Raw genomic sequence first — 20217 nt, 5'->3', positions numbered from 1 at the left:
CCTTGATGTTTAACTTTATTTTCTATGGTTTGTTACTGACTGTCAGGCGCTGTAGAGTTTGTGGCGCCTTAAATAAACGGTGTTCTGCTGGTTTCAGGGTATTCGGTTGATAAAATAATAAAGATAAAGTACTATATTCATCATCATCATCATCATCATTTATTTATATAGCGCCAGCCCATTCCGTAGCGCTTTATAATTGGGAACAAACACAGTAATAAAACAATATTGGGTAATACAGACAGACAGAGAGGTAAGAGGGCCCTGTCTGCAAGCTTACAATCTATGGGACAATTAGGCGTTTGATACACGAGGGTAAGTGCTACATATTACATATTGGTCCAGCCGGATTGCAAAGGTAAAAAGTGCTTAGTGGGCCGTATGATCCAGTCACACAATAATGTTGGTCAAAGGGTTGTTGTCTTGTGTGAACTGTGTAAAGGGTGGTAATAGGGTAATCTTCGAAAGGGTAGAGGGTGGTTGAGGAATACTATAAGCTTGTCTGAAGAGATGGGTTTTCAGAGAACATTTGAAGACTAGAGGAAAGTTTTATTATCCGAGGGAGGGAATTCCATAAAGTGGGTGCAGCCCAAAAAAAGTCCTGTAACCGGGAATGGGAGGAAGCGATGAGAGTGGAAGAGAGGCGCAGATCTTGTGCAGAACGGAGGTGTCGAGTTGGGAGATATTTTGAGACAAGTGTCAGCCACAGAGACGAACTCGAACCCGAGCAGAGATCATAGTACAGTCACATCACTTTTCTCAAGGGGGACTTGTGAACTCTTCACCCCACTATGACTTGGGGGCAGAAGCTATTTAGAATATGGGGCCAGGTGCATGTTAGGTGTGAGCTCATTAGAAACTTAAGTCTCTTGGAGAATTTGTGTAATGTCATCCCTGTGTTTAGTACTCGGGATAACCAGAAGATAGATTGTTTGCCTTCAGCCTCCTCCTGCATTTAGCACTTTCCTAACACTGGAATGTGAACTTAAGTGTTCCCGGTTCTATTTCGACCGCACCACACAGCAGAATGAATTGACTGTCCTGGTTCCAGGTTTATGCTAAGACTATAAATACTGCAAGTTGTAAATTTACAACTATAGTGAGAAATGACGAAGCAAAAGTGTGACTCTGTTACCGCTGTGTAATCTCCAGAACGGCCCGTTTCTCCTTGAAACTCGATTTGTGTTAATTTGTGCTGTGATTTCGCCCATCTATAAATCCTGCCATGTAAGACATATTTGTTCAACTGTTTCAAAGCGATAGTTGGCTGGAATATACAGATTTAAGCTAGTCGTGGACTTTAATAATTCTTTGTACAATTTAAGCGAAGCATTAGATGGGGAGGTGGCATAATTAGCCAAGTTTGAAAAGATTTTGGTCATCTGTTGTCAAATAATAACTTTTCCAAGCTAATGGCAGTACTGTGCTATGATCTACTGTGTTATACAATATGGGACAATAGTATTGTGCTCTCTGTTTAGGTGTCCGGCCTACCAGCATTTTTTCCAAGCTGAACTGCATCCAAAACACTCTATAATGCAAGACTAGTGCATTAGCTCTCGGACCTCCCGGTCTCTTATACAAATGGACATATATGTTGTATGAACAACTGAAGATGGACAATCAGCATGTACTGATCTGTTTCATCCATTGTCTATTTTCTAATTTATGTGCCATAGGGATTAATGACTCCTATGGCTGCAACCGCATAGACAAATCGAGGGGGGGGGGGGGCGTTCCTAGTACCTGGAAACCCCCCTCCAAGCCTGGGGCACTGTATAATTGAGGTGTCTGGACCCTGCCCACGCTTCACACGAATCTGCTTGAAAAGGGAGAGCTGTGTGCACCTAACAGTAGTGCATGCAGCATTGCCCTGTATATTATGGGGATATGAAGAGTTGGAGAGCAGCCAAGCACTGTCTAATATTATAGCCACGCCCCCATGCATGCTGGTCACGCCCACTTGTGGCGTGGTGTGGAAACCCCCCTCTACAAATCCTGTGTTTGCCCCTGAACCGGGGCCGTAACTAGGGCTGTGCGATAGGGGTCGATCACCCAAGGCGCAATGCTGAAGGGGGGTGCAGCTTATGAATATTTTAGGTTAATTTGGTTAAAATTGAGGGCTGGAGAGGGGGCAGCATTTTTCTTTCTCGACCCAGGTGCTAACATATTAAGTTACGGCTCTGGCTGTAACTGTGTGATGGACAAAGCGTTGTTCAGACGCAGGCGATAACACATACGTGGCGGCGTGTCTATGATTGAGTTGTTGGATGGGTTTTTGCATAAATATGGCAGCACCCAGCAAATCTCTTATAAATTTAAACAGCTGTTTTGACACCCGACATGTAATAACTTTATAGGTTTAATGTCAACTTTAAACATTTCCCCAGATTAGGGCGAAACCTCGCAGATGAGCAGACAATTCTCCCAGAAGGGTGCCTACCTGCTTCGCGTGGTACGATGATGCGAATCATGTCACCAGGCCCCACCCTCCTAGTGAAGTGGGCAGGTGCACGACGATGTCATTAGTGACATCAGATGCTTTTCCCCGCCCACTCGACGACGCCAGTGGCCATATTGAGCATGATAAGTTTGAAGATCAAAGTAATCTCTTGGAAAACAGTTATATGGGATCTTCTCTATAGAAAGGACGGTGGTGAGGGATTACCGTACATATGAAATTACCATTATCTAATGACTAATCTGTCACTCGCCCCAGTCCAGCGGTTCCCAAACTGTGCGCTGTGGCTCCCTGGGGTGCCGTGGTGATCTCACAGGGGTGCCGTGGCCAGGGCTGGTGGCAAGCTGGGTACGCAAAGCGGAGGACTACTTGGTAATAATTTTGGCTATGGGGTGCCTTGAAAAAATTATTGGGAACGTAAGGGTACCTCGAACTGAGAAGTTTTGGATCAACTGCCTCAGTCTGTAACTGCAATTAAAATACATTTGCCATGTGAATTATATGGATACTATTTGCACCTCCCATGCAAGATAATTGCTCCTTGTTCTATCATCATGCCCACGTTTGCCCCCATTTGCCAGATGTACCCCCTGTCAGTCACTGAGCGGATGGCAGCAATGTCACAAGCGGACACATCCTCCTGATGCAAGTCAGAGAAGGTCACAGTGTGTAAACTTCCTGAGATAGAGACACAACGAGCAGACGAGAGAGGCAGGGAGGGATGAGGGAGTTAATAGACACAGACTGGGGGGGTGGAGAGCCGACTTTGATGGGTGGAGAATGAGAGATCACACAGGCTAAAGAGCCGGGCTCTTCTGAGTGTGAAATTCCTGCAGGAGGCTGATGCAAAGTGCAGATCCCCCCTCTCTGGGCAGTGCCAGGGGGTCTCCCGAAGCAACTGCGTGGGAGCAACAGGCAGCATCTCTGGGGTAAGTCCTATAGACCAACGTGACCCTTCCAAACTAGAGCAGCTCTGCAATAAGTCAGCTGAAGGCTTAACTCAGAAATAATAATACAATGTATATCTGTCAGCTGCTCTGCGCGTCCGTCTGCTGGATGCGTAAGAGCGCAAAATAAATACATAATAGTCTGTTTCTAGATGTATATCAGTGATGGCTTTATTATACTGTACAGCTGTTGATACAAAATCATGTTTCTATTTGGTGATTGTTTTGAAGCACTTATTTATTTTGAAACTTTTTGTTATTATTTCATTATTATGATGTCTCCTCTGTTTTATTATATTTTTTTTTGGGAGAGAGTGTGGATGGGGGGTGGGGGGGGGGGGGGGGTGAAACTGACATCCCTACTTGAATCATTGATGAGGATACTCAATGGGGCAGTGAGCTGTGTTATTTGGGATGGGGGTTTCCCTTTTTTGCTAGGACCACATTGTCCAGACATCTGCTGTCATAGAGCAGTGACCACCGACCCGGAGAGTTCACTTTCTGCCAACCCCCCCAAACACTACCCTCACCCACCACCAACCCACCTCCCCCTACACTGTGTTTTGTGATATGTGTCACTTCATGCTGACAGTTTGCTTGTTTGTGAAACAACACTGCATGTGTAATGTCTCTGGTATGTCCTGCTACTGTATGTATTTTTTTATAGGTGTCACTAATGGTTACTAATTAGAAACTACTTTATGGATGAGTAACTTCACACGGAAGTTTAGAAAGAGGAACTAGGGAAGGTGATGATTGTTGCAGAGATGAGGAAAACCTGTGTATACTGTAAACCCTATTTATGCAGGGTTTATGCTTTGTAAAATATAGTTCTCTACATGTAATTAAATGGTGTCATGAGGCTTATCTGTGCCAATTATGGGTTGCGGGAGCTTGTGGGATTGACAGAATGTAATGTAAATGAGGAATTGTGCTTTTATTGTGATAAACTCAGTTGGATGATGGCAGTATCTGATGTCTATGTGGTCATTGTCAGCCTGGACTGATGTGTCTGTTTGGCTACACATGTGTGTGGGTGTATCCGACATATCTGACATCCGACAGTTGCTGGTCGGCAAGTGTATGGCGATCCTATAACTCAGCTGACCTTTGACAGTGACAATAATAATAATAATAATAATAATAATGAACACGTGTATCTAGAGTGTTCTAAAGAAAAGAAAAAAAAAAATCTATTTTTCTCTTTTTCTTTTTTAGAATCCCATTCAAGTGAAGACCTGAGGCACGAGCTACAATGTGCCTTATGTCTCATTGATGTCACCAGTTCCTGGTGAATCGATAGGTTGAACCCTCCTGAATTTTGGCGGCCCCCAGTGGAGGTCATTTACGATGTGGCCGCAAAATCCTTTATGGTGGCGCTGAGTGCCTTGGTGTGCGCCAGTGCACCTAGATTTCCATCGAAGTGCGTGTGTTTGTGGGCCAAGATGGCGGCCTTTGCGGGGTAGCGGAAGTTTTGCATTTCTTACGCAGCGAAGCTCCAAGTTTTGCAAAAAAACCCGAGATTTAATTTTGGGGAGCGAAAATTATTGAAGTGAGTTAAAGAGGTAAAGGGAGCACCGTTTTAGGGCTGTTCCTTGCTGTGTGGAAGGGTGCATTTTGGAGGAGAAATCTTTTTTTTGTAGATGCGCTTTGCCCAATGTAAAAAAAGCTTAAAGCACACAAAGAGGCGCATTAACAAAGACATTTACACCTCACTCTCAAAATTAATTTCACTTTAAAATGAGACTAAGCCAAGCGCTGTTTGATGCGAATAATAGAAAGTTGTAACATAATAAGAGGGGCCGGTGCGTACTAAAGGGGTAGGAGGTCGGATGGACCATCTAAGTGGCGCAAAGCAAATGTGTTTTGTAACGCTCATTCTGTGCTCTTCGTAATTTAAGTCAGTTGTGTGTGAGCAGTGGGTACACTCCTAAAGTGCCCGTACCCGCTGCAATTCGGAAAGCCGGAGTGTAGACCTTAATAGGTTCACATGACAGACAGATTGGTTAATAAATTCTGTGCACGGTGGCTCAGTGGTTAGCACTTCTGCCTCACAGCACTGGGGTCATGAGCTTGATTCCCGACCATAGCCTTATCTGTGAGGAGTTTGTATGTTTTTCCCGTGTTTGCGTGGGTTTCCTCCGGGTGCTCCGGTTTCCTCCCACACTCCAAAAACATACTGGTAGGTGAATTGGCTGCTATCAAAATGACCCTAATCTGTGTGTCTGTGTGTGTTAGGGAATTTAGACTGTAAGCTCCAATGGGGCAGGGACTGATGTGAGTGAGTTCTCTGTACAGTGCTGCAGAATTAGTGGCGCTATATAAATAAATGATGATGATGATGATATTTAGATATCGCACTGTCAGGATGTCAATCACTGAATGACATCACTGTCTCAGAATAAATGACAGTTCCTCTTCGTGTATACAAAGTAGTCGGTAGTACTATTTCCATATGGAAATCAGACACCAGGCGGTAAATGTATCAATCTGCGGGTTCTTCAACACCCGCGTGTTCAGCCTCTTCCGCGATTAAATTTCAAGCGGCGCTGCATTGTAAAGGGAAGTTAACCCTTTACAATGCAGCGCTGCTTGAAATTTAATCGCGGAAGAGGCTGAACACGCGGGTGTTGAAGAACCCGCAGATTGATACATTTACCCCCAGATCTGGTCTTCACCAGGGTTTCCCCATCAATAATGTTAAAATGGTTATAACTATGACTAAAAGCAACAGTTATTTGTTGAGGACACAAAGCTGTATATATATATATATATATATATATATATATATATATATATATATATTTTTTTAAATCAATTACCTAGTCACTATGATAACACTAAGAATACATATCGGTCATTTATATAGTATAGTTTATGTAGTGACGCTGGGCTTAATATGCTTTGCACTATACCATTATATAAATACAAGTATGTTGAGGGACATTATACTGAAAATAATACTAAATTTGAAAAGCAGTAGACAGTATATTTTGTAGCTGTTTCCTAGTATTAGTAATTTCACGTGAATTGAGTCTGCCGGCAGAACAGGCTGTTCCGCAGCGGTGTGAAGATGCAGCGGTCTATGTATGAAAGTGCGATCAGCTGTTTAAACAGGAGAAAACAGCAGTTTTCTCCATAAAATGGACATCGCAGAATGTGTGAAAGGTTTATGTCAGGAGGAAGAAAAGATTTCTCCTGCCATAACCCGCTTAACGTTTCTTAACGCAGTTCTCATAGATTAATATGGGGACTGTGAAGTTCTACAATGCATGAAGCTTTGATAAGCTTTGCATTTCGCAGAAAGGTAGCGGCATATCAGGATGGCGTTACCTGTAATTTTTTTATGGGATCCTGCTGAAGTCTCTCCGGCTTCCCTAGATCCCTACGGTATGGGACTGCTTCCTACATTCACCGGCAGCAATAAGCTGATGGTTCCACTAGAGGGGGGACCTTGTCAGGGCTCCCAGAGTAGCCCGGACCTGTCACCTGGTAGAAAGTGTCGGCATGTATGGCTATGGAGAATGAGGGTGATATTCCACGGAAAATTCTGGAAAATGTTGCTTGCCTCTGTGGTTGAGCAATACAATTCTTCATCTATGTATATGAATGCCTTTTGCAGGATTAGGCAGCCTGCGGCTAGCAAGGCAAGGCAAGTTGGGAATGGTAGTGCCACAACAGCTGATAAACCAAACTTGCCTACTTTGGAGATTTCCCTTACAGGAGGCCACGCAAATCGCATCTTTAGGCCCTGCCCCTCTGCTAAACCATACCAATTTCGTCCAATTATAGCAGGGGGCGGGCCAGGATGTCCCCACCCCCTTTCACCAACGAACAGTCAGGATGCGGGAGCTTGTCCTACTCTCCCGAGTGTCCGGAAGAACTCCCAAAAATTCGGGGAGTCTCCCGGACAATCCGGGAAAGTAGGCAACTATGTGACAAACCACAGCTAGCTCTAGTCCAGGCCTAGCCAACTTGTTGCTGTACAGGTGTTGTGAAACTACAAGTCCCAGAATACTTTGCCAGGTATCAGCTGGCTATTTACTGTCAGAGCATGCTGGGGCTTGTAGTTTCACAACACCTGGAAAGCCACAGGTTGGCCAGACCTGCTTTAGCCTATAGAACATAATGTTTGGGATACATCAGCTGTCTACAGTGTTGGATTATAGTGCATCTCTGATAATAACTAGATCGGCCTTACAACACCAGCAAAAAGTTTTGCAGTTTAGGGAGAGGAATAGGGGGGTGTACACCTCTGACCCTAATTCTTGGGTTTCCTCCCTCCCTCCCCCAGTCGTGCAGGATCCCCTTGTGATCTGGCAGACAGTCACTGCAGACCTATTTGTTAATATCAGTGTAAAGTTCATAGACTGAACTCACTGAATCTATTACACGAAGCAGCTAATTGTCTGCACACTGCTAGTGATTGCATCAATTACATGCCTGGCCGCTGAGAGGGTACTGCCAGGATTAATTCATAAACTGGAAAAATATACGCTCTATAAGAAAAGCTTTTGGCAAAGGGGCAATTATAAAAGGGAACCCTCCCCACAGCTAGCAGATTATATGGGTCCCAGTAAACTGCGACAGTGTTTAGCACTTCTACCTCACAGCACTGGGGTCATGAGTTCAATTCCCGACCATGACCTTATCTGTGTGGAGTTTGTATGTTCTCCCCGTGTTTGCGTGGGTTTCCTCCGAGTGCTCCGATTTCCTCCCACACTCCCAAAACATACTGGTAGGTGAATTGGCTGCTATCAAATTGACCCTAGTGTCTCCCTCTCTGTCTGTGTGTGAGTGTATGTCTATATTAGGGAATTTAGACTGTAAGCTCCAATGGGGCAGGGACTGATGTGAGTGAGTTCTCTGTACAGCGCTGCGGAATCAGTGGCGCTATATAAATAAATGGTGATGATGATGATGATGAGTGATACAACTCCGCTCGGTTTTCTCATCTCTTTTCATGTTCACTGTGCATCACTTAAAGGTTTCATTATTACAACTTTTACTAAATACATTTCTACTTCATCTTTCTATCTTCCTTCTGTGTCTTTCAACCTTACCTTGATACCATCAGGGGGCCTGCTCTCCTGGGAGACCGGGAGACCTACTTGGAATTCGGGAGTCTTCCCGGGAGAGTGGACAAATACGGTTGATCAAATGCACTGAAACGGAAAAAATATCCTTACAAAATAATATTGCAAATATTTACTGTCTCAATTGGTACATCTGTTTACATGTGCTTAACATGTAGGATTTTGATTGGAGAGCGCGAGACAAAAGGAATCATAAAAGCACATAGATCAAGTGCATTTTGTCATTAGTAGAATAGTAAGTAAGTAATTGCACTTCTATAGGACAAGTAGCCAAGTAGCAAATCAATTGCAGCCAGGATTAAGTGTGAACCAAGTTAATCAGAGCCTTTGTTCCCCCTATGTATTTCATTTCATATGTTAACGTCTCTTCTTTGAAGAGATATACCCTGACCTATGCAAAGCGGCAGCCTAATTAAAATTGAGCATGTATAAAAATTATACAAGCATATATCTTATATAAAAACTGCAAACACAAACATATAAAATATATGATATAATAAAGACTGTGAAGATTAATTCTTATAACAAGACATTCCAGTCATAAACATAATTGTTAAATATCTCTTTGGTATAATAAAAAACCTAATGTTCTAAAAAATATATTACAATCAAAGGAATCATTAAAACCATGTGGAATTAAGATGTTTACAGTAAAAATTGCACTAAATCCCCAGTTGTGCAAATGGGCCAATCTGTCTGCCCTCTATCATTTAGTGGAACTGTTCCTAGGTTATAAAATCTAACTCAACAGGGGCAAAAGCAGGATTTGTAGAGGGGGGCTTCCACAACACGCCGCCAGTGGGCGTGACCAGCATGCATGGGGGTGTGGCTATAATATTAGACAGTGCTTGGCTGCTCTCCAACTCTTCCTATCCCCATAATATACATGGGCAAGGCTGCGTGGACTACTGTTAGGTGCACACAGTTCTCCCTTTTCAAGCAGAGCCGTGTGAAGCAGGGGCAGAGTCCAGCCACCTCAATTATACAGTGCCCCAGGCTTGGAGGGGGGTTTCCAGGCACTAGAAACCCCCTCCCCCTCGGTTTGCCTATGGATAAATAGGATTTGCATTGTGGTATTTGGCAGAATGATGGTATATTTAGTGGCGGGTATTCTATAGATTAAAAAGACTGTCGATGTTCGCAAATTAGCTATTCTGCGAGCCACACGCTGAGGTTTGCACGGACAGGCTTGTACATACACTAAATAATCCGATTGGCGAGAAATATCACTGTTGATTGAAAATTAGAAAAAATAATTCTCCAATCAATCGCTTCAAATACCTGGTAAGAACAGAGAAATCCTATTTTTTATATTATCAGCTTTGCAATAGATGAACATGGGTTGTTCAGAAATTAATGGGGCAAATAACAAGTCCATGTTTACACAATGCTCTCAATTTTTCTTAATTACAATTTCAGATTTCCTGTGGTCATCACTAAACGCTGATACGAAGCTGTATCGTTTATGTAGCGTCTTCCCGCTCTGCAAACTGTGTCCCGTTTTATATAATTAACCTCAGTTTTTATTTTGTTTATCAATGGTGGATATTATCCCTTGTCCTGGGATCTTTGTGGTAAAACTTGGCTTGGATGTGGAGGTTATCAGACCTTATGGAAAGGAAAAGTAGAGATGTTGCCCATAGCAACCAATCAGATTCTAGCTGTCATTTATCTAGTACATTCTAGAACATGATAGCTAGAATCTGATTGGTTGCTATGGGCAACATCTCCTCTTTTCCTTTTTAAAAGGCTTGATAAATCTACCCCATTTGTGACGTTTAATATGATAAGTTTCCTATCATATTTAAAATAATGACAATAGTACATGGTATTCAAAAATTCAACCGGAGTATTAGGTAAATTACTTTATTAGTATATATTATATAAATATTCCTGGGATACCACAATAAGGAACTGTTTGTGGTCTCTATCAGAATACTAAGATTCAATATCCCAGGTAAAGAGAATCAAATTTGTATCTCGTCCCATTGTATATTATCCAGAGTTTTGATTAGGTTATTGGTATCTTTGATAATAGAAGGGACATTTATACTCACATATTTAGATAAGTATGATGCTACAGTTAAAATTCCAGAAATAATGGGACTTCCATGTGGATTATTGAGATTCTTGTGAATATTGGTTAATTGATAAAATATCGGCATTCTTGAATTAATCAATACAATCATGTTCCGACTGGGTGAGTATGTTATGCCAATTATGTTTCCTAAGATTGTGTTAAAAGACTGTGTTGCGTCACCAGGTAACAGTTTGTAGGTAAGAGTATCAGACAGTATTTTATGGATTCTGTATTGTATGCTTCTCTAGACATAATAATCAATACCTCCCTTGTCAACATTGTTGATTACAAGGTCCTAGGACTATTCACGAGTTGTTTAATGGATAAACCTTTCCTGTGAACGAAGAAGGACTTTTAGTTTGTTTGGAGTCTGTAGGGTCAGTGTCAGTTGATAGACGGCCTCTATAATTGCCCGAAGGGAGTTTAAATTATATTATATTATAATTTGCCGGGCATTGATCAGTTCAAATTCTGTGCTGTACAATGCACAGTCAATACTCACCAGACAGCACTGCCTACACTGGTTGTATAATCTCCTATGTTGGTGTCTGGAAGCTGCTATGCTGATCAGCAACAATAAATATGTTGTAGCATACACTGAAGCTTCTAGCAGGGCAGTTTATTTAAGACGGAATTTTGGCAAAAAATCCAGCCACAGGCAGGGAGGTAACACATAAGTATCGCAGATTAGATAGATTTTAAAGATTATTATTTTTATTTAGCACACGTCCTGTTTTGTTGTGTATGTATGTATACGTGTATGTGTATGTAGTGCGAAGAAAAGTACATATGATTTCGCAAATTGAACAGATCTATTCTGAATGTCAGAATTCACCTTCTGGTAAACACATGAACACTATTCTCTTCAGCTGTTTAAAAGCAGGGCTCTAGCTAGTTTCTGCTCAGATAAGGATATTTTTACCTTCTGTCTGGCTAAGCCATTTTCCCACGTACGGATTGGTCCATACCAGCTGCCGTCTTCTGTGAAGGAAGCCAGCAGAGCAGGGACACTGAGCAAATGCTTGCTTGTCAAGTTTGTCAAATACAATAAAGTAGATATTCACATACTTGACAACTTTTCCTTGTTGGCTTCAGGGAAATCCCAGGGGAGGTGGGCGTTCGAGGGGCGGGACTTGACGAATTGCATCATTTTGGCCCCGCCCTTAAACGATTGTCACAATTGTGGCCAATTACTGCAGGGGACGGGGCTAAGATGACGCGATATTTGCGTCATTAAGCCCCAGTCCCCGCCACTTATCTATTGCGGGGGCAAGAACCGCAAGGTTGCCCTGCTCTCTCGGGAGCCCGGGAGGTCTCTCAGAAATGCGGGAGTCTCCTGGTCATTCCAGGAGAGTAGGCAACTATGCGTTAAAGAAAAGCAGCTAATGAATCTCTAGAGACTGAAGTGTCTTTTACATTTCTGTCTCCATTACTGAAGTCATGTTGTCTTACCTGTCAGTCTTTGATTAAATCTGGGTCTCCATGAAAATGGCCGCCTCCATAGGCATCAATACATGGACATAGGACACAATTTTTCAACTGTGTCATCATGTCACAGATGGCGAAGCCAACCACGTCTTGTACTGGCTCAGCATCAGGGAGAATGCCAGACTCTTCAGGGAGTGAGGGAGATCACCCCTATTTCAGGGAGTCTCCCTGACATTCAGGGAGAGTTGGCAAGTATGTCTAGCATATATACACAGCCATCAACACTATTATAAATGACATTGCATGACGGTCACCCTGTCAGGTGTGATATAGATCACACTGGGGACAAAACACACTGATGGGACCACTGGCTTATCTGTAATGGGTGCAGGGGGGCCTAGGACATAAGGGGCCTAGGCCACTGCTCACGCTTGGAGTAGATGGACTATGAGTCATCTTGTTCCTTGACCCAGTTATTGGATGCAAAGACAAGAAGACAATTGGCTGGTGACCAATAGTGTAATAATGTCTATGTGAGAAAATGCAAATCATTTGAAATTGCATCTCATATTATAATATGGGAACCAATAACGTGTAACCAGTGGTGCGCTGGTACTGCCAATGCTGGTACGGGAGCACTATTCATGGTTCGGAAGACCAGAAGATCACTATTGCTATTGAATTCCGTAGTACATAGAATTCACCAACGCGTTTCTTGGTCTTTTGTTGCTATTTATCAGGATTTCAGAAAATCTAAAGTAGATTCACAGGTACTATTTATAAAGGTGGTGCACGAATACATGATTGGTGGGTAATCAGCCTATTTCAGGAGTTTCCTGGACATATCGGGAGAGTCAGCACGTGTGGTAAAGTGTACCGCATAGATTGTTCTCTCCTACCTTCCTTTTCCATGTGATAATTTCATATATAACCCCTGACCTCGCAAATCTTTTTCTATTGTTATAAACCAAAGCAGATTTACAGGTTACAGCTCTCTGCTACAGTTAATTGTTAACCTGTATAAAAGCTAATCAGCAACTCTGTATTCTGTAAAAAACGTACAACAATGACAATCTATAAAATGTTATATCTATTCTCGTGACTTTTTTGTGTGCACATCTAATTGGGGAGGGAGAGACAGGACGAGAGAGAGAGAGGAAGAGAGAGAGAGGACGAGAGAGAGAGAGAGGGAGAGAGAGAGAGAGAGAGAGGGAGAGAGAGGGGAAGAGAGAGGGAGAGGGAGAGAGAGAGGGAGAGAGAGGGGAAGAGAGAGGGAGAGAGAGAGGGAGAGAGGACGAGAGAGATAGGAAGAGAGAGAGAGAGAGAGAGAGAGAGAGAGAGAGAGAGAGAGAGAGAGAGAGAGATAGGAAGAGAGAGAGAAAGGGAGAGGAAGGGAGAGAGAGGGAGGGAGAGAGAGGACGAGAGAGGGAGAGAGAGAGAGAGGGGAAGAGAGAGAGAGAGAGATAGGAAGAGAGAGGGGAAGAGAGAGAGAGAGAGAGAGAGAGAGATAGGGGAAGAGAGAGAGAGGGGAAGAGAGAGAGAGAGAGAGAGAGGAAGAGAGAGAGAGAGAAAGAAAGAGAAAGAGAGAGAGAGAGGGAGAGGAAGGGAGAGAGAGGGAGGGAGGGAGAGAGAGGAAGAGAGAGGGAGAGAGAGAGAAAGAGACACACTATCAACTGGGTAAAATATTCACAAAAACAAACTTGACACATTTTTTTCCCACTACATGGAAAATATGTTTGTTGCAAGCACTACCTGAAATTAAAGTAATTTACAGGGATCGTTTTCATGAACACTAATAGTTGCAAAAAAAAAATAGCTGACATATCATCATCATTACCATTTATTTATATAGCGCCACTAATTCTGCAGCGCTGTACAGAGAACTCACTCACATCAGTCCCTGACCCATTGGAGCTTACAGTCTAAATTCCCTAATATACATAGAGAGACAGACAGATTCATAGATTTGACAGAAGAGCTTACTATTTCCCTCCAGCATGTTCACAAACTCTGTCCCACCCCATTGTGGCAACTATACCACTATCTGCCCATTCACATATCTCTTTTGTACGGATGTCCCCCCCCTCCCCTAAATAACAAGTCCCGTCTCTTAGTTTAAAGATGGGACAGTCCTGTGAAGTACAACAAAAAAAATTAAATCAGACATTATATACAAAGCACACTGGTATAATGTCAATAGATTACTGACCACAAATGAAAGATATTTCATTAATCCACAACATAAAGAAGCTATTTCTGTCTGTCACCATTTCCTGACAGTTCCTATTTACCTAAACTCCTATCTTGAGAGACGATTCTGTATAATATTTGTGGCATTTGTGGTTGGAATGAATGTGAAAAATAATAATTGACAAAGCTCTTTTGTGCATCTACTGATAATATTGTGTTGGTTAAAGGGAAGTTGCATTCATCATTGGATGATTTTATTTCATTGTTTAATTAATCATCATTTATAACTACCCTTTTCTAGGGTCACACCTTTTTTGGCTACATAACATCAGTGCACCAACAATTCTGTATTTGTCCTACGCGAACAAACACAGGGCTATGCCAGAATGATTAGCTTATCAGGGACATTGATACTCCTAGCCTCAGGGAGTACCGCTGTTTGGTTAGGCTAGGTAAACACTAAGTATTTTTCCCACCAATGTGTTATCTCAAACACTTGTACCTACGACTGAAAGTCCGATCAGTCTGACGATTCATGCGTACACACTGCCATAATTTACCTTCATATATGTGCTCTTCATCTGTTCCTCTAGTCTTCAGAGAATGACAGCACAATATTCATTCATTCATTATTGTCACACTGATTAAAACCGCCTTGTTATAGCTATCCACATGTCCTAACGAATTTCGTTAGCGTCTGTGCCTCTCAAGCTGTCTCAGAACGAACAAATGAATTATTCCTCCTACAGCAGTCTCTACATTTATTCACCGGGACATTCATCACTGGCATCGGCTGAAGAGAACCCGACTCTGTAAACTCTATGGGGATCGTGAGCATGAGGGCATACACACTGCATGATCGGTCAGTGATTGGTCGGAAACTATTAAACAGTACGAACAAACAAATGAAACGATGATCATCACTTTGTGACGACTTTAGATCATTGTGTCACTATACACACTCACACGATATCTGACCAAACGGTCGGATATCGGCTGATTGGAGGTTTTTTCGTGCAATCATCGGGCCAGTGTGTACCTAACCTTACTTAGAACTAGTGCTTGGGAGTGTTGCTGCTCAACTTATTAGGAAGTGTGCAATTAATCTTTTCTATATAAAGGCATATAATATATAGTATTGTTGGTATCACACTATAATTTCACTGTAAACTATTATTATTGGTAAATTGTATGGGCATACACATTTTGCATATATAGGTATAATGATAGTTTCATGCATTAATCTCAGTGAGAGGGGAGCTGCCAGGTTGCATGTACTTCAAGGTAATATAAAATATCTGCTGTGAAACAGTGCCTCTACTGGCAAGGTTGTAGAATGCGGCTTGCTTTGGTTCACCAAAGATAAAGTTGTTAGCAATATATTCCTCAGACATGGTACCATATTACCCCTATGACTTAAACCCATGTAATGCTGCCCCATGTTTATAGCTGTTTTAGGCAAATATCTAGTTGGCTGATGTGGTAAGTATAACCGTGGCTTGACCCCCCCCCTCCCCACACACACCACCAGAGCTTGCGGAACGATGCACTTAGCATTGAAAGGGTTAATTGCAGTTACCCTGCGGTTAGGGAAGTGCAAACCAAGGGGGCTGAAGTCATATTTTAACTTCTCCAAAAACAGCAGATAGCACACACAGATCAGTCCTGGCAAATCCCCATCTCACACTCATTGTGTACAAACATCACACTGAGACTAAATGAAACATCAGTGCTAGAATAAGTCTAAAATGTCACTATTACTGCAAAGAGGTCAGGACTGTCTCAAGAGAAAGGGGAAGTAGTAAATTCCCTTTATTTATATACAGATAACATAAAATGGGAAATACATTGTACAGTAAATTAAAAGGGGGTGTAGTGTCCTATGTCTATATCAAGTATAATAGAATTGTATTATGATCATGTCCAGTGGTCAGGTCATGTTGAGGATGTAGTGTCCTATGTCTGTATATAGTGTAATAGAATTGTATTATGATCATGTCCAGTGGTCAGGTCATGTTGGGGGGTGTAGTGTCCTATGTCTGTATAGAGTGTAATAGAATTGTATTATGATCATGTCCAGTGGTCAGGTCATGTTGGAGGTGTAGTGTCCTATGTCTGTATACAGTGTCATAGAATTGTATTATGATCATGTCCAGTGGTCAGGTCATGTTGGGGGTGTAGTGTCCTATGTCTGTATACAGTGTCATAGAATTGTATTATGATCATGTCCAGTGGTCAGGTCATGTTGGGGGTGTAGTGTCCTATGTCTGTATAGAGTGTAATAGAATTGTATTATGATCATGTCCACTGGTCAGGTCATGTTGGGGGTGTAGTGTCCTATGTCTGTATAGAGTGTAATAGTATTGTATTATGATCATGTCCAGTGGTCAGGTCATGTTGGGGGTGTAGTGTCCTATGTCTGTATATAGTGTAATAGAATTGTATTATGATCATGTCCAGTGATCAGGTCATGTTGGGGGGTGTAGTGTCCTATGTCTGTATATAGTGTCATAGAATTGTATTATGATCATGTCCAGTGGTCAGGTCATGTTGGGGGTGTAGTGTCCTATGTCTGTATACAGTGTCATAGAATTGTATTATGATCATGTCCAGTGGTCAGGTCATGTTGGGGGTGTAGTGTCCTATGTCTGTATACAGTGTAATAGAATTGTATTATGATCATGTCCAGTGGTCAGGTCATGTTGGGGGGTGTAGTGTCCTATGTAAAGTATAGAGTATAATAGAATTGTATTATGATCATGTCCAGTGGTCAGGTCATGTTGGGGGTGTAGTGTCACCCAGTCCCGGCTCCCAGTCTTGGCTTCCAGTCTTACCCTCTGCACATGAGTGCACTGGAAATGGAAGCCTGGACTTGGACCTCCAGTTCCATATTTGTAAAAAAAAATGATAATAAAGTACAAAAAAAGTTTGGAGAAAACAAAGCTGCTGCTCTCTTCATCCGGAGATGGTGACAGTGATGTGAGGACAGCGCCGGTACAAGCTTTTGTCCTTGTTAAATAAGCTTCCGCAAAGGGAAGCTTCCCAGAGAGGTCTCCTGGCGCAGGCTATCGTTGGTGATATCGGGGCTTCGTTAACAAGGGAGAAACCTTAAATCCGACAAAGTCCCCAATTTTCTCTAGATTTAGGGCTTTTCTCCCTTTGATAACGAGAGCCCTATGTCATCATCACTGGGTACAGCAAGAGTCTGAGTGACGTGAGCAGCCTGTAATGTTCTGTCTGTACAGTCAGCACATCACACAGTGATCAGAAGATGCTCAGATAATCATCTGTCTAGTCCTGTCCCATGCTGCTGACATGTGCACGTAAAGAAACACATGTAGATGTTATTGCTGAATCACTGCTCCACACTCAGCTGACTAACCCTGCTGTATGCCAAGGAATAGAAGAATGATGTTATATGTGGGGAAATGCCACATCACTCTCTTTAATTATTATTTCAGTTTTGATTTTTTTAGCAACTGAATACACAAGGGGCACTTGTTGGACAACTGAGAACACAAGAATAGACAAGTGAGGACACACAGAAGCGCTTGGTAGACAAGTGAGGACACAACAGGGTGCTTGGAGGACAAGCGAGGACACAAGAGGGTGCTTGGTGGACAAGTGAAGACACAATAGGGTGCTTGGTGGACAAGTGAGGACACAATAGGGTGCTTGGAGGACAAGTGAGGACACAACAAGGTGCTTGTAGGACAAATGAGGACACACAGGGGCATTTGGTAGACAAGTGAGGACACAAGAGGGTGCTTGTAGGACAAGTGAGGACACACAGGGGCGTTTGGTAGACAAGCGAGGACACAAGAGGGTGCTTGTAGGACAAGTGAGGACACACAGGGGCGTTTGGTAGACAAGCGAGGACACAAGAGGGTGCTTGTAGGACAAGTGAGGACACACAGGGGCATTTGGTAGACAAGTGAGGACACAAGAGGGTGCTTGTAGGACAAATGAGGACACACAGGGGCATTTGGTAGACAAGTGAGGACACAAGAGGGTGCTTGTAGGACAAGTGAGGACACACAGGGGCGTTTGGTAGACAAGTGAGGACACAAGAGGGTGCTTGGAGGACAAGCGAGGACACAAGAGGGTGCTTGTAGGACAAGCGAGGACACACAGGGGTGCTTGGTAGACAAGTGAGGACACAACAAGGTGCTTGGAGGACAAGCGCGGACACAAGAGGGTGCTTGGAGGACAAGTGAGGACACACAGGGGCGTTTGGTAGACAAGCGAGGACACAAGAGGGTGCTTGTAGGACAAGTGAGGACACACAGGGGCGTTTGGTAGACAAGCGAGGACACAAGAGGGTGCTTGTAGGACAAGTGAGGACACACAGGGGCATTTGGTAGACAAGCAAGGACACAAGAGGGTGCTTGTAGGACAAGTGAGGACACACAGGGGCATTTGGTAGACAAGCGAGGACACAAGAGGGTGCTTGTAGGACAAGTGAGGACACACAGGGGTGCTTGGTAGACAAGTGAGGACACAAGAGGGTGCTTGTAGGACAAGTGAGGACACACAGGGGCACTTGGTAGACACCTGAGGACACAAGGGTAAACATTTGTAATACTGATCACAAGCAGGACGATCTTGCTGCTTAGCCCAAGGGTTGAGAAACATTATCACTTTCCAACATGGCCTCGGACACGAACAGATATTCTGGTGGAGATCTGGGTGGTCAGCACTTGGACGGAAGGGCCACGCCACTTCTGTAATATACAGGGGGGCTTCGAGTACAGCTGTAAGATGACCCCCTTGCACAGACCATCAGCCGTAGCCTTCTTCCCCTATTTATGGACCTGCCTGACAATTACCAGATTAAGCCTTTGATATATATTTATGATATATATTTGGAATATGGGACAACACTATACTCACAGTTCCTGTATATAAGTTAATATTATTTAAACTAGGTACATTTTCATATGCAAAATAATATTAGTGATGAGAAAACATCACAAAGGAAATGTATGCACCAGAAAAAAGTGGTGTAGCCAATAGCAACCAATCGGATATCTGAATTCATTTTCTAAACTACAAGAGAAAAATAGCAGTTACAATATTTGGTTGCTGTGGGCAACACCACATTTTTCCTTTGGCACTTGGTTCATTTTCCCTTGTATGTTGGTACTGGATGTTTTAAGCATCAAAACATGTAGTATTATTATTTTTAGTCTCCTTAATAATATATTTTTGTTCTTACAGTTTGCTTGAACCGTGCTTCATCCCGCACTCTATTTGATGACCTCCGCGCTCGGACAGCCAACGCCTGGTTTTTGCCCCGCTGCCCGTATGACTGGGAGTCAGACTCTGCTGCCGTACTTCGCGGTTCCGTTCAACAAGATGGGCTCGTTCCGGCGACCCAGACCTCGGTTTATGAGCTCGCCGGCGCTGAGTGACTTGCCGCGGTTCTATGCCGGTAGACAAGCCGTACAGCTCAACTCCAGCGCAATGTGGAACAGGTAAAGTGCATAGACATCTGTTTTCTATGATAAAAAAATATATATCAGGTCATATTTCTATTTTCAGGGATGTTTTCAAGTTTTAGATGGTAGTATTTATTACTACAACATAGTGACATTTATCCAAAAAGTGCTGGAAGTTTTCGTAAACAATTTACTTTTCATTTGTAATTTGCACTATAATCTGACTAGTTGCTATTGGTTGCGTGAAACACTTGTTAGGTTCCTATATTTTACTTGTAATATATCTGGAAACAATTCTGTCAGCTATATGCTTTGCTGTTGTGTTATTTTATATTGCTTCCTAAATATGGGTCATAAAATGTAATCTTTAATCCTGCAACTAATCCCTAAACAGACCTCAAAAATTCTTTAGTTTTACGAGATTAAGATTTTAAGGACAATGTTATTTTCCTGTCATTTATCTCACGTCCACTGCTTTCTCAAAGTGCCTCATGTCTATATGATATCACTAGTTCTTTGTGGATATTAATATGTTTTTCCCCGAAGGCCCCGAACCATTGACCGACTCAAACTT

At 42.8% G+C, this 20217-nt stretch overlaps 1 protein-coding gene across 2 annotated transcripts in view; it reads left to right on the top strand.

Annotated features, from left to right (window-relative positions):
* The first annotated feature begins 2226 nt into the window (after positions 1–2226).
* The window catches only part of PRR5L (proline rich 5 like), a 38404-nt gene continuing 20413 nt past the window's right edge, over positions 2227–20217 (top strand). The window contains exons 1-2 of one of the 2 annotated variants that reach the window (XM_075188329.1): positions 2227–3390; positions 19423–19679. In XM_075188329.1, the coding sequence (XP_075044430.1) occupies positions 19459–19679 (221 nt within the window). In that variant the 5' untranslated portion in view covers positions 2227–3390; positions 19423–19458. The remainder of the gene's footprint in view (positions 3391–19422; positions 19680–20217) is intronic. The other variant, XM_075188328.1, reaches the window with a different exon arrangement.

Source organism: Mixophyes fleayi, chromosome 10 (assembly GCF_038048845.1).
Source record: "Mixophyes fleayi isolate aMixFle1 chromosome 10, aMixFle1.hap1, whole genome shotgun sequence".
Classification (NCBI taxonomy): domain Eukaryota; kingdom Metazoa; phylum Chordata; class Amphibia; order Anura; family Limnodynastidae; genus Mixophyes; species Mixophyes fleayi.
The sequence above is the reverse complement of the archived record's forward strand: the minus strand, read 5'-3'. Positions and strand labels throughout refer to the sequence as shown.